General features: G+C 45.4%; 1 protein-coding gene and 1 pseudogene across 1 annotated transcript in view; one reads left to right on the forward strand and one right to left on the reverse strand.

Annotated features, from left to right (window-relative positions):
• The window catches only part of LOC120941194 (myosin-9-like), a 137120-nt gene that overhangs the window by 67076 nt on the left and 47149 nt on the right, over positions 1-22895 (reverse strand). The window contains exons 5-6 of the mRNA XM_040354492.1: positions 11935-12049; positions 8368-8552 (exon numbers count right to left, since the gene is read on the reverse strand). Of these exons, the coding sequence (XP_040210426.1) occupies positions 8368-8552; positions 11935-12049 (300 nt within the window). The remainder of the gene's footprint in view (positions 1-8367; positions 8553-11934; positions 12050-22895) is intronic.
• LOC120942212 lies at positions 22164-22279 on the forward strand (annotated as a pseudogene).

The following is a 22895-nucleotide window of genomic DNA, read 5'->3' on the forward strand; positions in this document are numbered from 1 at the left end:
ACTAGCTCAGCAGACATGTATCCCATTGAAAATGGTGAAGAAGATACAAGAACCTTTGCTATACTGATACCAAGTGATAGGACAAGGTCAGTCAGTACCCAGGGTAAAAATGAGAAACCATGCCACCATCGCTGCCCACCAAGTCCAAACATGGTGCTGACAGTGGTGAAGAAAAGAATTTCCCTAGGTTGGTGGTTTCACTGAAAGTAAAATATGCCCCTGCATCTGTGGTGTCACTGAAAGGAAAAAAATACTGTCATTGGTGTTGCTAAGAGCAGAAATTATGCTGCATCAATATCAGTTGGGAAAAATTGTCCCTGGAGTATGTATTGAGCAGTGCTAAGAAGTGCCCACTACAAAGCTCTCTCCCCTCCCAGCACAGAGCTCCCCCCACAACTGAAAATTTTAGCAATGTCCAAATTGTGTTCTGCCAGGCCTCCACTTCAGGCTCCAGTCAAGATACCGAATTATTTACTCTTCTCATCCTCAGAAGTGTGATTTCGACCATAGACAGGTTTTCTATTTGTTTTAAAGGGGCCCAGTAGAACCCTGTTCAGCAGATCCCCAGCTCATTGGTACGCTCGTTTAGCAGATCCCCAGCTTATTGGTACCCTCGTTCAGCAGATCTCCAGCTTATTAATATCCTCATTCAGCAGATCCCCTGCTCAGTAGTACGCCCAGCTCTGCTGATGCCCCACTCAGTAGTATCCCCAGCTTTGCTGATGCCCCACTCAGTAGTATCCCCAGCTTTGCTGATGCCCCACTCAGTAGTATCCCCAGCTTTGCTGATCCCCCGCTCAGTAGTAACCCCAGCTCTGCTGACCCCCTGCTCAGTAGTAACTTCCAGCTCTCAGTAGTAACTTCAAATCTCTTGTATGCCGATCCCTCTATCTCTGGTACCCGCTCACCTGCTCACCTTTCACTATATTCCACGTTGCGCACCATATGTGACATTGCTAGTTTCTCCTGCTCCGGTCCCCTAGCTCTGCTGATCCCCTGCCACTCCGTCCTCTCTCAGGTCCCGCTCACCTTCCGCTATACTCGCCAGGGATATGCAATTATCGGACCTCCAGCTGTTGCAAAACTGTCCCATCATGCCTCTGCCTCTGGGAGTCATGCTTGTGGCTGTTAGAGTCTTGCTATGCGTCAGCTGGAGTCCTGCAACAGCTGGACGTCTGCTAATTGCATATCCCTGTGCCATAGCGTTCCAATTTTGCACACTACGTGTCGTATGCTAGTTGCTCTGCTCCTTCCTGCTGCTCTAGGCTGCACGCAAAATGTGACATCTGCACCAGACACTTCCAAAATATATACACATGAACAGGAAGTGACTGCTGATGACATCTGGGATCCTGGGATCCTGGGATATCTCATACCTGCAATACCTCCAAAACAAAGCAAAGCTAAAGCTGAATAAAGACCTCTCAAAAGCTGCAGGTGCTGCTAGCAAGCATAGTTATATAGCCAGATTAAGGTAGAGTTACGCCGGCGTATCAGTAGATACGCCGTCGTAACTCCGAATCTGCACCGTCGTATATTTAAGCGTATTCTCAAATTGAGATACGCTTGAATGTTGCTAAGATACGACCGCCTGCGCCGTCGTATCTTAGCTGACTATTTACGCTGGCCGCTAGGGGCGTGTACGCTGATTTACGCCTAGAATGCATAAATCAGCGAGATACGCCTATTCACGAACGTACGCTTGCCCGTCGCAGTAAAGATACGCCGTTTACGTAAGGCGTTTTCAGGCGTAAAGATAAATCACCAAAAAGATGGCGCAGCCAATGTTAAGTATGGACGTCGGACCCGCGTCAAATTTTAAATTTTTTACGTCGTTTGTGTAAGTCGTCCGTGAATAGGGCTGGCCGTAATTTACGTTCACGTCGACACCAATGAGTCTTTGTGGCGTAATTTGGAGCATGCGCACTGGGTTATGTCAACGGACGGCGCATGCGCCGTACGTTCAAAACGTCAATTACGTGGGGTCATGCCTTATTGTCATAAAACATGCCCACCTCTTCCCGAATTTGAATTAGACGCGCTTACACCGGCACATTTACGCTACGCGGCCGTAACTTAGGACGCAAGTGCTTTGTGAATACAGCACTTGCCTCTCTAACTTACGGTGGCGTAGCGTATATGAGATACACTACGCCTGCCTAACGTTAGGCACGTTTACGTGAATCTGGCTAATAGACTTCTATGGAGGCTTTGGAGACGTTTTGAAGCACCAAGAAAGTTACATGGGGTATCATTTTTGAAGGGAAGCAAAGCAAACGCAACGTGTTAACAGGACTGTAAGGTAACCATTTTATTTAGTGACAGGCGCTTTGATTGGCATTCAAAGTGCTTTAAAAAAGCTTGTCCAATGCTGCATTTTGAAGCAAGTATAAACAAGCCTTTAGTGCTCTGGATTGAAACAAGTACACTAAAGGGATATGCTTAGTTCATATTTCATGTCTCAGGTTTACAACCACTTTAACTACCGTATTTATTGCGGTATAACACGCTCCCGCGTATACCGCACACCCCTAAAGTGACCCCCAATCCTGTGAAAAAAAAGTTATTTTTGTACTTACAGTTTTGGTGTCTTGCGCGGCGTCCATCGGCGGCCTCGTCGGGTCCGGCGTCCTTCTGCGGCTTCGGGTGTCCTCTTCGGCGCGTCCGGCGTCCTTCTGCGGCTTCGGGTGTCCTTCTGCGGCGGGTCGGGTGTCCTCTTCGGCGGGTCCGGTGTCCTCTTCGGCGGGTCCGGCGTCCTTCTGCGGCGTCCTCGCGTCCTCCCCGCTCGTTTCCCGCGCCAAGTTTTGAATACTGCGCCAGCATATACCGAGCGCAGTACACTCGGGCAGGCTCGGCAACTGTCGCGCTCACTTCCTGTACGTCCAGGACGTGACCGCGGAAGAAGCCGAGACTGGCCGACTATACCCGAGTGTACTGCGCTCGGTATATGTCGGCGCAGTATTCAAAACTCGGCGCGGGAAAGCGGGTATCGGCGTATATCGCACACCCACGATTTTGCCCTGATTTTCAGGGCAAAAAAGTGCGCGATATACGCCGATAAATGTATAATATTTATTTTAATCATCTATCTATAAATGATGTATGGTCAGTGCAGCCCCCATATTAACTGCACAAAAACAGTTATAGTACATTATGCGTTCATCATGTTAAACATTCTCTGGCACCACGTTGTCTGTATTATAAATGATAAATGCAGTGATTATTCCGCTTGTTGGTAAAGGCATAGCAAACTCATACCTGTGGACGGTTCTTTTTGCAACTTTCTAATGGTTACAGTTTTGAAATGTGCTAATAAAAGATATTTCACAGCTTGTTTTTCAATGAGTGTTAATTAACAACATGCTGTAATATTTTTATTTTTAGGTGAAGATCTCTTTAGAAGTAAATCAGCTCCTTACATAATCATCCCACTATCCCAGCACACAGCCCTGCCTGGACTAGACCAGTGATGTTAGGTTGTTAGGCAAGATGCTGCAATGACTGCTAAGCATGCACTTTTCCCTTTCTCACCAAATGGGGTCAATTTCTAAGAAGCCCTGAATTTTTTTTGTTGGGAAACCCACAGCAACTGCTTCCTTGCTTAGCTAATTTGTCATGATATCTTAGCAGGCCAGCAGGCCACACCACTGACCAGGCCCTCCCTATTTTTGCAGAGGGGATACTAGGCACAATCTTCTTGCCTGATAACACACTTTGGTTGACTTTCTTCCTTTTAACCCTTTTTATTCTGAAATAGCGTTGTATTAGATCAGGGGTCTCCAAACTTTCTAAACAAAGTGCAAGTTTATTATCTTTCAGACTTTAGAAGGGCTGGACTGTGGCCAGTAGGAGTAGAAAATGGAGAAGAAAAAAGGCGCACCAGCCTAGTGTGTTACTGTAGATGATTTAATGAATAAAAAAAGTGATAAAAAACTACTCACAAAGGAAGCAGCATAATAGGCTTGTCGACAACACTTTGGGAGAGCCCTGCTGGACTCTGATGAAGAGGTCTTTGTAGCCTCGAAACGCGCCAGCCGGCAGTGACACACCTCTATTCCCCCTATTTGGAGTGTGGTTCGAGGGACATCTACCAAAGTGTTGTCGACAAGCCTATTATGCTGCTTCCTTTGTGAGTAGTTTTTTATCACTTTTTTATTCATTAAATCGTCTACAGTAACACACTAGGCTGGTGCGCCTTTTTTCTTCTCTTCTTTCTGCTACTAGGATATTCCCCGTCCATGAAGGGCAGCAAGGCCTTTGTTACCGGTTTTGGTATTTTCTCTATGGAACATTGACCATTGGACAATCCACTTGTGCGCAGGAGTTTTTGTTTTCTGGGTCTAAAGGAGTAGAACATGCCCTGGCATTGGTGACAATGCCTCTTCATTGGTGTAAGTTAGAGGAATAGTGTCCCATCATTGTGTCAGTAGGAGGACTAGTGTCCCATCATTGGTATCAGTGGGAGGAATTGTGCCCCATCGTTGATGTCAGTGGCAGGAATTATGCCCCATTGTTAATGTCAGTGGGAGGAATCGTGCCCTGGATAAATGCAAGCAAAGGGCTGCACCTGGCCCCCGGGCCACAGTTTGGTGACCTCCATACTAGATCTAAAAAAAACAAATCCTGCATGTTGCAGCCATTGCAGCAATTTTGGCAGGCCCTCGTCATGTGGCATAATGCGGGGGTCCCCAACCACCGGGCCGTGGCCTCACTGCAGTCTGGGGACAGCAAGTTCGGAGAGCAAGCGGGGCAGCGAGCAAGCAGAGAGATGGCATCATCTCTCACCGCCCGCCCTGCATCATAGAAGTTCTGCCCTCACTGTGCAGCTGCAGGCAGCAGATTGATTACATCATCTCTCACTACCCAACTTCACTCTGATGAGCTGGGCAGAGACTGTGAGATCTGCTGCCACCAAATTTCCTTTACGTTTAAAAACTGACAAGCTGCATCTGGTATTTTTTGGTGGCAGGCAACAGTGGGAAGCTTCAGCTGGTGGCAGGATAGTGGCAATCCGCATCTGGCTGGAGGTGACATGGCAAGTGACAATTCGCATCTAGTGGCAGGTGACATGGCAAGTAATAATCCACATCTGGTGGCAGGCGACGTGGCAAGTGACAATCCGCATCTGGTGGCAGGCGACGTGGCAAGTGACATGGCAAATGACAATCTATCTGGTAGCAAGTGACAAGCTGCATCTGGTAGCAAGTGACAAGCTGCATCTGGTGGCAAGTGACAAGCTGCATCTGGTGGCAGGTGAAGTGGCAAGTGACATTCCGCATCTGGTGGCAAGTGACAAGCTGCATCTGATGGCAGGCAATGTGGCAAGTGACAATCCACATCTGGTGGCAAGTAAAAAGCTGCATCTGGTGGCAGGTGACAAGTTACAAGCTGCATCTGGTGGCATGCGACGTGACAAGTTGCATCTGGTGGCAGGCGACGATGCAAGTGACAAGCTGCGTCTGAAGGCAGGTGACGTGACAAGTGACAAGCTGCACCTGCAGACAGGTGACGTAACAAGCTGCATCTGCTGGCAGGTGACTTTACAAGTGACAAGCTGCATCTGATGGCAGGCAATGTGGCAAGTGACAATCCGCATCTGGTGGCAAGTAAAAAGCTGCATCTGGTGGCAGGTGACAAGTTACAAGCTGCATCTGGTGGCATGCTACTTGACAAGTTGCATCTGGTGGCAGGCGACGATGCAAGTGACAAGCTGCGTCTGAAGGCAGGTGACGTGACAAGTGACAAGCTGCATCTGCAGACAGGTGACGTAACAAGCTGCATCTGCTGGCAGGTGACTTTACAAGTGACAAGCTCCGTCTGGTGGCAGGTGACGTGGCAAGCGACAAGCTGCATCTGGTGTCAGGCGACTGTGGCAAGTGACACGATCAGGGCTCCCACTGATTCTACATTAGGATGAGTTAAACTATTTAATTTTATATTACAATGTAATAATATAGATAATGCGCTTCATTTATCCTGACACCATATCAACTATGGTGCCGTAATAATTGAAGCGCCAACACCAGCCATTGCCCCGAATGCGAAATGGTCGCACACTGGAAATCCAAACTTGCTTGATTGTAATCTTTATTGTCAAAAGTTGCCAGACAGATACAGAGATTACAGTTGATGTGTTTCAAAAGCGTGTAGGACGGTGGTGAGCCGAGGTCTGCACCTGGTACCTGCTTTTGAACCTGAAATTAACCTAAAAAGTGGTGCGTCTCGCCTTGGCTTTCCACCAGCCATTGCCCTGACAAATTGCCCGTGAACCCCCCCCCCCCCCAAACTCTGCAAGGGCTGTAGTGCATTGTGTCAGTTTATGATCTGGTGCACACATACAGATTTAAATACTAAAATTGTATCACTTCTACTACTTCTACTATTACTGCATGTGTGCAATTTGTAGCATGTTTCTAAACACTGTGGCCCAGATTCTCAAAGGAGATACGACGGCGTATCTCTAGATACGCCGTTGTATCTCTGAGTCTGAGCCGTCGTATCTATGCGCCTGATTCATAGAATCAGTTACGCATAGATTTCTATTCGATCCGACCGGCGTAAGTTTCTTACGCCGTCGGATCTTAACTGCATATTTACGCTGGCCGCTAGGGGCGTGTACGCTGATTTACGTCTAGAAATATGTAAATCAGCTAGATACGCAAATTCACGAACGTACGCCCGGCCGACGCAGTACAGGTACGCCGTTTACGTTAGGCTTTTCCCAGCGTAAAGTTACCCCTGCTATACGAGGCGTACATGCGGCGTACCAATGTTAAGTATGGACGTCGAAAATTTTACGTCGTTTGCGTAAGTCGTTCTAGAATAGGGCTGGGCGTCATTTACGTTCACGTCGAAAGCATTGGCTTCTTGCGGGTTAATTTGGAGCATGCGCACTGGGATACTTTTACGGATGGCGCATGCGACGTTCGTAAAAAGCGTCATTTACGTGGGGTCACATAAAATTTAAATAACACACGGCCACATCTACCACATTTGAATTAGGCAGGCTTACGCCGGCCTATTTACGCTACGCCGCCGCAACTTTCTTTTGAGAATACGACACTTGCCTGTAAAAGTTGCGGAGGCGTAACGTAAATAGCATACGTTACGCCCGCACAAAGATACGCGCATCTACGTGAATCTGGGCCTGAATTTATTTTAGCATATTTCACTTTCTAGATATCACATTTAAAAAAAAATCCAATGCTAATTTAATGAAGAAAGCAAATCATGCTGAATCATCGGTTTCATCCTCATTTCTTAATTAACCACTACCCGACGGCCGTACGACTTTATACGGCCGCGGGTTGGTTCTGAATCTCTAACTGGCCGTGTTTTTACGGCCTGCGCGCGCATCCAGCGGCGCGGGCGCGCGCGTGCTTGCCGCATCGCTGAGATGCCGATGCGAGTGCCTGGCGGCCGTGATGTCCGCCAGGGACTCGGGATCGGCGGCTACAGGGACAAGACGTGAAGCTCTGTGTGTAAACACAGAGATCCATGTCCTGTCAGGGGAGAGAGGAGACCGATCTGTGTCCCTTGTACATAGGGACATAGATCGGTCACCTCCCCCAGTCACCCCCCCTCCACCTACAGTTAGAACACAATTTAGGGTACACATTTAACCCCTTCCTCACCCCCTAGTGTTAACCCCTTCAATGCCAGTCACATTTATACAGTAATTAGTGCAGATTTATAGCACTGATCGCTGTATAAATGTGAATGGCGCCAAAAATGTGTCAAAAGTGTCCGATGTGTCCGCCATAATGTCGCAGTCATGAAAAAAATGCTGATCGCCGCCATTAGTAGTAAAAAAAATAATAATAATTCTGTCCCCTATTTTGTAAGCGCAATAACTTTTGCGCAAACCAGACGCTTCTTGCGATTTTTTTTATTTTTATTTTTTCCCAAAAATATGTAGAAGAATATGTATCGCCTAGACTGAGAAAAAAAATGTTTTTTAAGAAAAAATTGGGCTATTTATTATAGCAACAAGTAAAAAATATTGTTTTTTTTTCAAAATTGTCGCTCTATTTTTGTTTATAGCGCAAAAAATAAAAATCGTAGAGGCGATCAAATACCACCAAAAGAAAGCTCTATTTGTGGGGAAAAAAGGACGCCAATTTTGTTTGGGAGCCATGTCGCACGACCGCGCAATTGTCAGTTAAAGTGACGCAGTGCCACAAGCTGAAATTTCACCTGGTCAGGAAGGGGTATATGTGCCCAGTAAGAAAGTGGTTAAACTTCTAATTTGGCACAATATTCCTAAGTATCCTGTATAACAATAATAATAATAATAAGTAGATGGAGCCATTTGTGCCCTCACTAGCACAGAATGGATCATTGTGGTAAGGAGAGAGAAGTCATTACTTGTGTTTGCAGGAGGCGGAGTTCCCTCTCTTTCTCCTTCACACTCCGAATGGTGTTGTGCAGCTCATGAAGAATGCTCTTGTGTTGCTCTTCTTTATATGTGAAATCTTGTGTGGAAACATCTGTCAGTTTCTTCACTTGTGTTGTATCTTCCACTAGAACTGTCTTCTCTCTCATGTTGTTATCTAAGGAATAAAAACAATTCATCAGCAAGTACCTTCTCGGCAACGCCAAACATTGATTCTGGAAAAAGAAAATATGGACAGCCGCACTCCAAAAAACCTTGATGGTTGTCTTTATTTAAAAAAGGAAAAAATGCACTACAAGTCACAGCACACAACACGGAAGTAAAACAGCTGACGCGTTTCGCACTATAAATTAGTGCTTAATCATGGGCTTTTGATTCTGCCCATTTTTCTTAGATGAGAAACATCCGGAACGTGTGAGTAATGTAATAACGGGGCAGCGTGTGGGGTATTGCATAAGCTTGGGGCATTTTAAAAAATGTCTATTTTGTCCCCCTCTAGAAATGTGAAAAAAATCTTGATGATGTCCATTAACCACTTAACCCCCGGACCATATTGCTGGTCAAAGAGCAGGCCACTTTTTGCGAATCGGCACTGCGTCGCTTTAACTGACAATTGCGCGGGCGTGCGACGTGGCTCCCAAACAAAATTGGCGTCCTTTTTTTCCCACAAATAGAGCTTTCTTTTGGTGGTATTTATTCGCCTCTGCGGTTTTTAGTTTTTGCGCTATAAACAAAAATAGAGCGACAATTTTGAAATAAATGAATATTTTTTACTTTTTGCTATAATAAATATCCCCCAAAAAGTTTAGGCCGATACGTATTCGTCTACATATTTTTCGTAAAAAAAAAATATTGCAATAAGCGTTTATTGATTGGTTTGCGCAAAAGTTATAGCGTTTACAAAATAGGGGATAGTTTTATGGCATTTTTCTTAATATTTTTTTTTTTACTAGTAATGGTGGCGATCAGCGAATTTTTATCGGTACTGCGACATTATGGCGGACACTTTGACACATTTTTGGGACCATTGGCATTTTTATAACGATCAGTGCTATAAAAATGCATTGATTACTATAAAAATGCCACTGGCAGTGAAGGGGTTAACACTAGGGGGCGAGGAAGGGGTTAATCATGTTCCCTGGGTGTGTTCTAACTGAAGGTGGGGTGGACTGACATGGGGAAATGACAAATCGCTGTTCAAACATTGTATGAACATACGATCGGTCATTTCTCCCCCTGACAGGACCGGGAGCTGTGTGTTTACACACACAGCTCCCGGTTCTTGCTCTGTAACGAGCGATCGCAGGTGCCCGGCGGTGAGCGCGCACGCCCCTATTGGCTGCTCAGCGAGATGGCGTATAGCTACGTGATCTCGCCCAGCAGTGCCGACCTGCCGCCGTATAACTGCGGCGGCTGGTCGGCAAGCAGTTAACCTAAAGCGAATGGCTGGCTTTTTATGTGCCCAAGGATATCAGATGTAGGCTACGTAATCTAGAGCAGGCATCCTTGGAGAACATTTAGGCCTCATGCACCTTGGACGTTATGCTAACTCTCCTCCTCCTGGTAGCAGAGTTTTGGCCGGAAAAAAAACAATGGACGCTTGTAAACTCATTTAGGCGCGTCAAGCACTTGTAGCGCTACCCCCTCAGGAGCCGCTGATTGTTTTGGGATCGGCGTATTGAGTTACCTCTATGTGTTGTCTAGGGGTGAAGGTAGTGAGTAGAGCAATAAGCGAATGTCCAATTCGTAGATAAGGTTTTCTGAATGCTTTATTTCTTGGCCCAACACGACCAACATCTACTTGAGGTAGACCAGAAAAGGTTGATGAAGTAAAGGAACTTTGCGGTATCAGGCTTTGGATAGAAGGAAAGCAATCCTGCTTTCTGTAGTAGATACAGTTCGTCGCCACTCTAGCCAGAATGGATGAAGTGCCCCCGGACAGACCTCTGCCACAGGCCTGGCAGCCGAATCGTCACTTTAGGTTGCTGGGAGGAACAAGTCTCTGCCACCGACTTGGCTCAGGTGAGACCTCTGCCACAGGCCTAGTACTTGGATGAGCTAAATGATTGAGCAAATCCTCCCAGAAATCACGTCAGGGTCACCGGTTGACAGTGCAAGTGTACCTGTCAATGCTCCTGTCAGCAGATCCCCGATGGTTCGTTCAAGCCCTTTTGGATAACCTGCCTCCGAGTTCTCCTCAAGCCGATCCCCCACCGAACGGCATACAGCCTGGGATCTCCTCAGTAGAATTTGGGGACCCAGTAAGTCACTGGGGCCCCTTTGTGGCATCAGTTGCTCCAGGCCAGAAGGGCCCAGAGTCTGGAACTCCGCGTAACGCACGACCCCAGGCCAGGTAGGCCATAGTGGTGGGGCCCGCGATGTGCGCACACCCTAAAGGTGGGTGCCGCACCTGGAACCAGGAACCCGCAAAGAACCCAGAACAACGGCCTCCGCCACAGAAATACCCCCTCCCGGCATGCACAGCGAGGCTCAACTCCTCTCATTGGCTGCTGGGAAGAAGTGGCTCCGCCTGGATCCCTCTGGCTCCATCTGCCGTCCAGAGATGAGACTGTATCTCTGGACACACAGACTGACCCACAGGACAATCCAGAATTTGGCGACACTGATATACGAACTGATCGCAGTATAAATATAAATGGTGCCAAAAATGTGTCAAAAGTGTCCGATATGTCCGCCATAATGTCGCAGTCCCAAAAAAAAAAAAACGCAGATCGCCGCCATTACTAGTAAAAAAAAAAAATAATAATAATTCTGTCCCCTATTTTGTAGGCGCTATAACATTTGCGCAAACCAGTCGATTTTTTATTTTTTTTACCAAAAATATGTAGAAGAATACATATCGGCCTAGACTGAGGAAAAAAAAATGTTTTTAAAAAAAAAAAAAAAAAATTGGGCTATTTATTATAGCAATAAGTAAAAAATAATGATTTTTTTTTCCAAATTTTCGCTCTTTTTTTGTTTATAGCGCAAAAAATTAAATCCGCAGAGGTGATCAAATACCACCAAAAGAAAGCTCTATTTGTGGGGAAAAAAGGACGCCAATTTTGTTTGGGAGCCACATCGCACGACTGCGCAATTGTCAGTTAAAGCGACGCAGTGCCGGAAGCTGAAATTTCACCTGGGCAGGAGGGGGGTATATGTGCCCAGTAAGCAAGTGGTTAAGGCAATTGCCGTTTTTTGTAACCTCAGATGATATAGCCAGCCCATTCTGAACTGCGTGCAAGTATAATTTTGCTGCATTATTTATTTACATTACAACTATTTTATTAGCCTGCAGATAAATGAACTACAGCAGTAAATTTGATCTAAGCTGAAAACAGTGAGAGAATGTAAGCAGGGAAATCCTTTTGTCACACATGCTCCATGTTGGAGAAACACGTATCATGAGGCAGAGACAGGTGGCTGCTGAGCCCCCCAGACAGGTGGTGTTTTGTTACCTTTGTGCTCAGGACACACCCTCCATTTATGTAGGAGACGGAGAGGAAACAAAGAAAGGGGCATTTACATAATGAGAATACCTGAGACATTCTGCAGGTGTCTGCGCTGTGCCTCCAGCTCTCCTCTCACACCACTGATAGAGTTTTCCTTCATAGCCAGTTCCAGCTGCATGCTGCTTATCTGAGATTGCAACTCCTACAAGACACACCCAAAGAGATTAACGTCTAACTACCCTGTATCTGAGCGCCACAAACCAAAACGCTATTGTTCATTTTTAATATTCAAAGCAAACTCACCAATCCATGTCTCCATGTTTAATTTGCTGAGAAATTTGCATTTCTGGCCGTGGTCATCTTGATTAAGGCCCCTTTCACACTGGGGCGGTGGCGGTTTAGCGCTGCTAAAAATAGCGGCGATATACCGTCGGAATTGCTGTGGGATTCGGCCTCTAGCGGTGCGGTATTAACCCCCCGCTAGCGGGCGATAAAGGGTTAACGCCCGCAACGCGCGTTGTGGGCGGTATTACCGCAGTTTCTCATTGTTTTAAATGGGAAGGAGCGGTATACACACCGCTTCTCTCACCGCTCCAAAGATGCTGCTTGCAGGAAAAAAATGTCTCTCCTGCCAGCGCATCGCCTCAGTGTGAAAGCCCTCGGGCTTTCACATTGAGGTTGCTGGGCAGGAGTTTTTCAGGCGGTATTTAGGCGCTATTTTTAGCGCTGTACCGCCTGAAAAACTCCTCAGTGTGAAGGGGGTCTAAGGGAATATGATTCATGTAGCATCTACTTTCTGGAATCCATCTGCCCTTAGTTCAGGCATGCATTGCACAGGGTGTGCTTAGCCGAGAAAACCCCCTCCTCCCCTCCATAAGACTCATGGGATGTATGACTTCATTTGCCTAAGTCTGGAAACCAGGAAGTAACTGAAGAAATGTAAAAAAAAAAAAAGGTTTAAATAGAATATATTTGGCTATTTACTAATGCTAGCAGAATAAGGATTACAAATATTCAATGTTGATTCGGAGTGACGTTTCACTTTAAAGGGGTTGTAAACCTCCGTGCAGTGTCCAGCCCCCCCTTCCCGTTTTACTTACCTGAGCTTTGAATTTCTGCGGGCGCAATCCCGCGTCGCTCTCTCAATGGGTTCTCGGCTCTTCATTGGATAGATTGATAGCAGGGCAGCCATTGGCTCTTGCTGCTGTCAATCAAATCCAATGATGATGCGGGCTCTGGGGTGAGGGGCCGAGTCATACACTCAGGGCCAGATTCTCAAAAGAGATACGACGGCGTATCTCCAGATACGCCGTCGTATCTCTGAGTCTGGCCGGTCGTATCTATGCGCCTGATTCTTAGAATCAGTTACGCATAGATTTCTATTAGATGCGACCGGCGTAAGTCTCTTACGCCGTCGGATCGTAACTGCATATTTACGCTGGCCGCTAGGGGCGTGTACGCTGATTTACGCGTCAAAATATGTAAATCAGCTAGATACGCAAATTTACGAACGTACGCCCGGCCGACGCAGTACAGATACGCCGTTTACGTTAGGTAAAGTTACCCCCGCTATATGGTGGCGTAAGTGCGGCGTACCAATGTTAAGTATGGCCGTCGTTCCCGCGACGAAATTTGAAAATTTTACGTTGTTTGCGTAACTCGTCCTTGAATGGGGCTGGACGTAATTTACGTTCACGTCAAAACCAATACGTCCTTGCGGCGTATTAGGAGCAATGCACACTGGGAGATTTCCATGCGCCATTCGTGAAAAACGTCAATCACGTCGGGTCACAGAACATTTACATAAAACACGCCCCCCTGTTCCAAATTTGAATTAGGCGGGCTTACGCCGGCCTATTTACGCTACGCCGCCGCAACTTACGGAGCAAGTGCTTTGAGAATACAGCACTTGCCCGTCTAAGTTGCGGAGGCGTAACGTAAATAGGTTATGTTATGCCAGCACAAAGTTACGCCAAACTACGAGAATCTGGCTATGGACGCTGAGTGACACAGGAGCGCACCCGCAAGGTAACACTGTCGGGAGAGAGCTTCCCAGAGGGGGTTATGTAATGCGGGGAGGAGCCATGAGAGCCGCCGTGGGACCCCAGAACAGGATGATCGGGGCCACTCTGTGCAAAACGAACTGCATAGTGGAGGTAAGTATGACATGTTTGTTATTTAAAAAAAAAAACGAAACCTTTAATATCACTTTAAGGTTTGAAGCATCACTTTAAGGTTTGAAGTATCTTCAGAAAATTACAGCCAACCTGCAGCTCTGTAGCTATTCTGGAACTGCCAAGTCACAGGATACGCTGCTAGCCCCATCGGCAGTATATTGGATATGGATAGAGAGCTCCTCCTAATAACATTGAAGTAATATGGTTCTACAATGAAATTCAGCACGAGAACGTATCGCTGACAATACAGGAACCCTGTATACTGGAGTCAGTAGGAACGTTTGGAACGGAGTTTGGATCTGATCACGGAAGTCAGTTGTCATTCCTTGTCCAATGAACTGACACTTACAAAGAAGCAAGAATGCTTGTGACACCATTGACCATATAAAGCCACATAGGTCAATGTCTTTGACTCACTATGGCTATGTGACGTTTTTAGGTCAACCATGTCTTGAGCTACCCTACTCCTTTGTATACACCAGATGCACAGGAGGGGGGAGGGGGCTTTGGGGTGTAATTCCCCACTCACAACTCATTGGACTAGGAATGAAAGCTGGCTTCTGAACAAAGTTCCAAATAAACGCAGGCTTATCCTTACTAGCCAATCAGCTTTCACTGTATCACCGAGTGCTCTAAAATTAAAGGGGTTGTAAAGGTCATTCATTTTCTAAATAGGTTCCTTTAAGCTAGTGCATTGTTGGTTCACTTACCTTTTCCTTCCATTTCCCTTCTAAATGTTTTTTTTCTTTGTCTGAATTTCTCACTTCCTGTTTCTCCTCAGTAAGCTTTCCACCATCATCCGAGCGGTGGAAAGTCAGCCAGAACAGCTTACTGAACAGCTTACTGAGGAGAAACAGGAAGTGAGAAATTCAGACAAAGAAAAAAAAACATTTAGAAGGGAAATCGAAGGAAAGGTTTAGTGAACCAACAATGCACTAACTTAACCACTTAAGGACCGCCTCCTGCACATTTACGTCGGCAGAATGGCACGGCTGGGCACATGTACGTACAGGTACGTCCTCTTTAAGTGCCCAGCCGTGGGTCGCAGGCGCGCGCCTGCGGCACGCGCCCGCGACCCGGTCCGAAGCTCCGGGACCCGCGGACCCGATCGCCGCTGGAGTCCCGTGATCAGTCCCCAGAGCTGAAGAACGGGGGGGGGGGGCTGTGTGTAATCACAGCTTCCCCGTTCTTCACTGTGGTGCCGTGATCGATCGTGTGTTCCCTTATATAGGGAATCACAATCGATGACTTTAGACCTACAGCCACACCCCCCCACAGTTGTAAACACACATGAGGTCACACATAACCCCTTCAGCGCCCCCTTGTGGTTAACTCCCAAACTGCAATTGTCATTTTCACAGTAAACAATGCATTTTTAATGCATTTTTTGCTGTGAAAATGACAATGGTCCCAAAAATGTGTCAAAATTGTCCGAAGTGTCTGCCATAATGTCGCAGTCATGAAAAAAAATCGCTGATCGCCGCCATTAGTAGTAAATAAAAACAAATAATAAAAATGCAATAAAACTATCCCCTATTTTGTAAATGCTATAAATTTTGTGCAAACCAACCGATAAACGCTAATTGCGAGTTTTTTTTATCAAATAGGTAGAAGAATACGTATCGGCCTAAACTCAGGAAAAAAAAAATTATATATTTTTGGGGGATATTTATTATAACAAAAAGTAAAAAATATTGCATTTTTTTCAAATTGTCGCTCTATTTTTGTTTATAGCGCAAAAAATAAAAACCGCAGAGGTGATCAAATACCACCAAAAGAAAGCTCTATTTGTGGGAAAAAAAGGACGCCAATTTTGTTTGGGAGCCACGTCGCACGACCGCGCAATTGTCAGTTAAAGTGACGCAGTGCCGAATCGCAAAAACTGGCCGGGTCCTTTAGCTGCCTAAAGGTCCGGGTCTTAAGTGGTTAAAGGAACCTATTTAGAAAATAAAAATGGACCTTTACAACCCATTTAAGGTGAAATCTGGTTGGCTTTTGTTACCATACAATGTCCATTGTATTTAAATAAAAATGAACTGTGCTAGGGTGTCTATAGACAGGCAGATCTCTCATCAGCTACAGAACTTCAGCATATCCCCGAGCCAAGACAAGAGAAAATGGATGTAGATGGTCTTTAATTAACAGGACTTTTCCCTGCCAATGGGTTGTGATTCAGGATGTTGGAAAATGGTCCTGCAGGCTGTATTGTTAACATGCTGATTTATATATTGCCATCCAGGACAACTAAATATATAAAAAAACGAAATTACAATTCTAAAAGCTAAAATGTATCATTAATGCACTCTGATTAGAGTTGGGATATTGATCATTCTTGTAGTGCCATTCATTTTTCTTTCCACGTGTGTTACTTTTATGTGCACATTTTTTTTGTCTCCCTTTTATGTTCAGTGTGTTCTGGAAAATGTTACAGACTATTTATTTTTCTTTAAACCCCCTACTACCTACAGTATCTCACAAAAGTGAGTACACCCCTCACATTTTTGTTTTATATCTTTTCATGTGACAACACTGAAGAAATGACACTTTGCTACAATGTAAAGTAGTGAGTGTACAGCTTGTATAACAGTGTAAATTTGCTGTCCCCTCAAAATAACTCAACACACAGCCATTAATGTCTAAACAGCTGGCAAGAAAAATGAGTAAACCCCTAAGTGAAAATGTCCAAATTGAACCCATGGGGAATAGAGGGGGAATATCTGCTCAACATGCTACGCACTGTCATGGGGTCAGATTATGAGGCTAACAACAGCGGTCAGGCAAGTCTCTCTAACCTGCATAATGGATTTCTTAAAGCGGGAGTTCACCCATTTAAAAAAAAAAAAAAATCTCCCCTTAGCTTCCTGCTCGTTCGGTCTAGGGGAATCGGCTATTTGTATTAAAATATAAGCAGTACTTACCCGTTTTCGAGCTGCATCTTCTTCCGTCGCTTCCGGGTATGGGTCTTCGGGAGCGGGCGTTCCTTCTTGAGTGACAGCCTTCCGAGAGGCTTCCGACGGTCGCATCCATCGCGTCACTCGTAGCCGAAAGAAGCCGAACGTCGGTGCGGCTCTATACTGCGCCTGCGCACCGACGTTCGGCTTCTTTCGGAAAATCGTGACGCGATGGATGCGACCGTCGGAAGCCTCTCGGAAACCTGTCAATCAAGAAGGAACGCCCATTCCCGAAGCCCATACCCGGAAGCGACGGAGAGGATGCGTCTCGTAAACGGGTAAGTACTGCACATATTTTAAAATAAATAGCCGATTCCCCTAGTAATAACGAGCAGGAATCTAAGGGGGAAAAGTGCCCTCTAAGGGTGAACCCCCGCTTTAAACCTGAGGTCTGCCGGCCAAGACTGGTTACAGTTGCCTCACAGCCATGAGAATTCTACCTGATTCAGATAAGAAAGGTCAGATCAGGAGACTATGGACATTTAACAATGAAGACCGATCACACACCAAAAAAATCTCAGGCCCTGTTCACACCTGAGCTTTTCGAAATCACTGGCGGAAACTTAAAGTGGAGTTCCACCCATAAATATAACATTACATCAGTAGTTTTAAAAAAAAATCATTAGTCATTTACGAATTTTTTTTTTTTTTTTTTAGATGCCTTCAAAGTGTTGTTGCTAGGCAGAATAGTTAATCTTCCCTCTTCCTGCATCTAGGTGCTTAATGCTTCCTAACCTACACCGCACAGACTCCTGGGATCGTAGTGGGTGTAACTTTCCAGGAGTCTGTGCACTCCCCAGTCTCAAAGAATCATGTGACTTGGACAGCACAGGTGCTGAAACCTGATCTGACACTGCTTGTGCAGCACTGAGCATGTTCGAGATCTGCAAGGCTGAAATCCAGGAAGTCATACAGTCTGGCTTCATGATGCCCACACTTAAGATGGCCCCAGTCAATTTCTATTTTATAAAGTGTCTAAATGCTGTAACAACCTAACAAAACGGACCTTAGTTTACAGACTAACTTTACTAGAATACATTAAGCTTGTGTATTACAGGGGTATTTATATTTAAAAAGTGAAATTGTGGCCAGAACTCCGCTTTAAGATGCAGTTGCACTGCCATTCGTTTTTAATGGCACCTCAAACGCAGTGTGATTTTGCGGCGATGGTCAATATTCAAGACGAATGGTGCCACTCCAAACATGCACCACAAAATGGAACAGGGCCTTGTCTCCTTTTTTCAATGTCAGCATAAAATATAAGAAACAGAAACTCTCATATGTTTCCCAGAACTTTCTAAAAAAAAAAGAGACAATATTTGCTTTGCCTCTTGACTAGGGGTCATATTAAAGGCTTTTTTTTTTTTTAATAACAAACATGTTATAATTGCCGCAATGTCCGCCGGGCACCCACGATTGCCGGTGATCTCGGCAGGAGTGTGGATCTGTGTGTGTAAGGAGGTGAGGAGACCGATGCTGTGTTCCCATTACAGAGGAACACACATCAGTCTCCTCCCCTTGTGAGTCCCCTCCCCCCTACAGTTAGAACACACTTTAGGGAACCTATTGACCTCTTCAGCGCCCACTAGTGTTAACCCCTTCCCTGCCAGTCACATTTACACAGTTATCAGTGCAGTTTTATAGCACTAATCGCTGTATAAATGTGAATGGTCCCAAAAACGCGTCAAAAGTGTCCGATGTGTCCACTGCAATGTCATGGTCACAATAAAAATCGCAAATCGCCGCCATTACTAGTAAAAAAAAGTAAAATAAATAAAAAAGCCAGAAATCTATCCCCTATTTTGTAGACGCTATAACTTTTGCGCAAACCAATCAATATACGCTTATTGCAATTTTTTTACCTAAAATATGTAGCAGAATACATAAAAAAAAAATCGCAATAAGCGTATTTGATCGGTTTGCGCAAAAGTGCTAGCATCTACAAAATAGGAAATAGAATTATGGCATTTTTATTTATTTTATTTTTTTTACTAGTAATGGGGGCGATCTGCGATTTTTATTGTGACATTGCGGCGGGCATATCGGACACTTTTGACACATTTTTGGGACCATTCACATTTATAAAGCGATTAGGGCTATAAAACTGCACTGATTACTGTGTAAATGTGACTGGCAGGGAAGGCGTTAACACTAGGGGGCGAGGAAGGGGTTAATATGTTCCCTAAAGTGTATTCTAACTTATGCCTTTGTATTGCAGGGTGTATTTTTTTTTAGAGAGGGTTTACTTCCTCTTTAAAGCGGGGGTTCACCCTAAAATTAACTTTTTCGCTAACCGATCTCTAGCCTTAATAAAGGCTTGTAGCGTTGTCATTTTTTTTTTAAGGTGTACACTTACCTGTCTTCAGCCGCACTTCTGGGTCTTCTTCCTTGCGGGGAGTGGGCGTGTCGTTCTTTTCCCCGACGGGGAGCTCTGCGCAATGTCTCATGGGAGTGAGTGTAGATCCTCCCAGGAGATGATTGACGTGCGGGTCAAGCGCGTCATCGCCTTCCGAAAATATCCGACGGGGACTCGGCTCTTTACGGCGCTATACGGCGCCTGCCGTGTAGAGCTGACTGCGCAGACGCCGTAAAGTGCCGAGTCCCCCTCGGATATTTTCGGAAGGCGATGACGCGCTTGACCCGCACGTCAATCATCTCCTGGGTCGTCTTAGGAACGCCTACACCCCAGGGGAGCGAGAACCCGGAAGCCGGGAGAAAACGACGAAAAAACGTAAGTACAGCCCAAAAACAATAAGAAATCCAGCATACTGTTGATGTCAGCAGTATGTTGGATATAACAGTCTATAGATATTTTAGGGTGAACCCCCGCTTTAAATAATAATAGAAAATGCCCCAGCGCCAATTGGAGTAAACTATGCCCCATCATTGGTGTCAGGGGAGAAATAGTTCCTCATCGACAGTGACAGTGGAAGGAATAGTGCCTCATCATTGGTGCATATTGTTGACAAGAATCATACCCCGTTATTGGTGTCAGTGGGAGGAATAGTGCCTCAAGGGCCAGATAAAGGCAAGCAAAGGCCAACAGGCCCCTGGCAGCACCACTAGTGTATATGATATAACCAATTTCCGCTCAGTGTTTCCCCTAGTTTGACCCAAGGGGTACTTCTAACAAGTGTGACAAATAAAAAATATTATTAAAACCTTCACCACAGATTTTCTAGCGTGTTGGAAATTCTGTGTTATAATGAGCACTTTGTGTACATAAATTATTATTATTATTATAATACATGATTTATATAGCTTATGCAGCGTTTTACAATGTAGAGGGGGGATAGCACAATTACAGTACAACAGGGCTCGACAAATATCGGTCGCCAGGTCACCATGGCGACTAGAAATAGGGTCCTGGCGACTTGGCTTGGAAGGGTTGTTTTTTGTTTGTGAGCTGGCGCCATCTGGTGGTGAGCCGTTGGTATTACAAGTTATTACCACCAGATGTGTAAGCTGGCGCCATCTGGTGGTGGCCGTTGGTATTAAGCATTACAAGTTAAACAGCAATTCTAATGTTATTTTTCACTATTTTCACTGCCATCTTCTTCCCTCTAATTAGAACCCCCAAACATTATATATATTTTTTATCCTAACACCCTAGAGAATAAAATGGCGATCGTTGCAATACTTTCTGTCACGCCGTCTTTGCGCAGCGGTCTTACAAGCGCACTTTTTTTGTGAAGAAATTACACTTTTTTTAATAAAAAAATAAGACAACAGTAAAGTTATCCCCATTTTTTTTTTATATTATGAAAGACAATGTTACGCCGAGTAAATTCATACCCAACATGTCACGCTTCAAAATTGCGTCCGCTCGTTGAATGCCGACAAACTTTTACCCTTTAAAATCTTCATAGGCGACGTTTAAAAAAAAATTCTAGAGGTTGCATGTTTTGAGTTACAGAGGAGGTCTAGGGCTAGAATTATTGCTCTCGCTCTACCAATCGCGGCGATACCTCACATGTGTGGTTTGAACACCGTTTACTTATGCGGGCGCTGCTCACGTATGTATTCGCTTCTGCGCGCAAGCTCGTCGGGACGGGGCGCGTTTTCTGGCTCCTAACTTTTTTAGCTGGCTCCTAGATTCCAAGCAAATTTGTCAACCCCTGCAGTATAATACAGAAGGTACATAAATGCTCATAATAACACGGCCCTTTTCTACCATAATGATTTGCAGTACACTGACATTTCCGGGTTCTGCTGCATTAGAAGATTTGTTTGATCCACTGAGAACAGGGCAATTAATAGACATCGGTAATTGGGATTTATAAGTTGATAAATTCTGTGGTCACAATAATTGCTATAATAGGGATGCAAATTGTTGCCTTTACTTGCTGCAGTAGTCAGAGGGAATAATATGGGATGAAATACAGAGACTTTTCTATACAGAGCTGTTTGGTACTGTATTGTACATGCACAATATTCAGTCTGTAGCACTTACTATGGGAACTCACGGGTTACATTTGGCAGTGCGCAAAGCTATAAAACCCTCTTCCTCCTATAACAAACCATTTATGGTTAGGCTGCACTTGTATAACCGGCGTTTGATTTTTGGTTGCTATTATCCGTACTCTCCTACAGTAGCCTCTCAGTGTTTATGTAACTATGCTTAGGTTCCAGACTGAAATGCATTTGCAGATGTCTTTACAATGTTATCTTGTCTGCTGAACAGAGTATAGTGATGCATACAGTACAGTAGGCTCAGCCCTCATTCACCAGACACTTTTTGTATCTCACATCAGACACACCCAAGCTTTTCAATGAAGACACACTGGGTACAAACAGATCTAAAGAGACAATAGAAAACGAAGGAAACAGGGGGCAGCACTGACTTCAAGGTTCAATGTGTATAAAACAATTATATTGATGGCTTTTGAACTGCTGCCCTCATTTTCAGATTCCGTTGAAAGGATTCCAGGCAGGATTAAACAGAAAAAGCATTCAGTTGCTGTGTTTACTGGATAACATTAGTAGACGGGTCACTTAATTTACCTAGAAGCTAATCTCCTTAAAACCTCAAAATACTTATCTAAAATTCTGGTTCCATGACATGCCAGGTTCCAGGTCTTCTTTCTTCTGCTCTCCAGTACTTATGTCTCTCCCTAGTGACATGCGACCTGCCCCATTACAGGGTCCTTCACAGGGTCTTGCAGCATTCAGTAGTTGTATCATCCAAGATGCTTCTCGGCCTTTTGGCTAAGATCAAGTGTAGTATCTGTTCTTATCAGAGGAGGCGCTATGCTACTCCAAAATGGGGAGGGCTGATGCAAATCCAAAGGTGTACTACCACCTGCAAGGACAGTTTCAGTAGGGACTATGCCAGTGCTGCCCGACAGATACAGGGAGTCGGCCAATGGTCGAGTCTGAGCCATCTGGAAGGGTGCTCCTGGTGAGGATGGGTGGCTGCATTGGGTCTGGGCCTTCTGGCTGGGTTTCTCCGGCCTTCTGGCTAGTGTTGGTGCGGCCACTGTTCCTGTCAGCGTCCGGTGGAGGAGCTTGTATCGACCTGGTGTAGAGACGGGGTGGGGCCATGCAAATTCACCTGATTGATGGGGGTCTGGAAGGGCTAGCACCAGTGGAGGCCGTTATGTCTGGGCGGCTCTCCCTGAGTAAACCTAGAAGGGCTCTCTATCTGGCAGGGACGAAGGGCTGCACTTATCCGGTCGGTGGATCGGATAGGGACTTGAAAGCCTATTGTGTATGTGCCCCTGGAGTGGCAGTCCAGGGGTGCCGTACAATCACTGTGAGTGAGGGTCACTTTGATTTATGGCACCACGGTCACTGCACCATATACAAGCTTTTTTATCACCTGCCTCCTGGGCTGGGCCTTTTGGCAGGGACCGGAGGAATATTTTATTCCTGGCCATTGTATTGCACAATGTCCACCTTTCACTCTCCTCTCCTCTCC

Source organism: Rana temporaria, chromosome 5, assembly GCF_905171775.1.
Source record: "Rana temporaria chromosome 5, aRanTem1.1, whole genome shotgun sequence".
In the NCBI taxonomy this organism is placed as follows: Eukaryota; Metazoa; Chordata; class Amphibia; order Anura; family Ranidae; genus Rana; species Rana temporaria.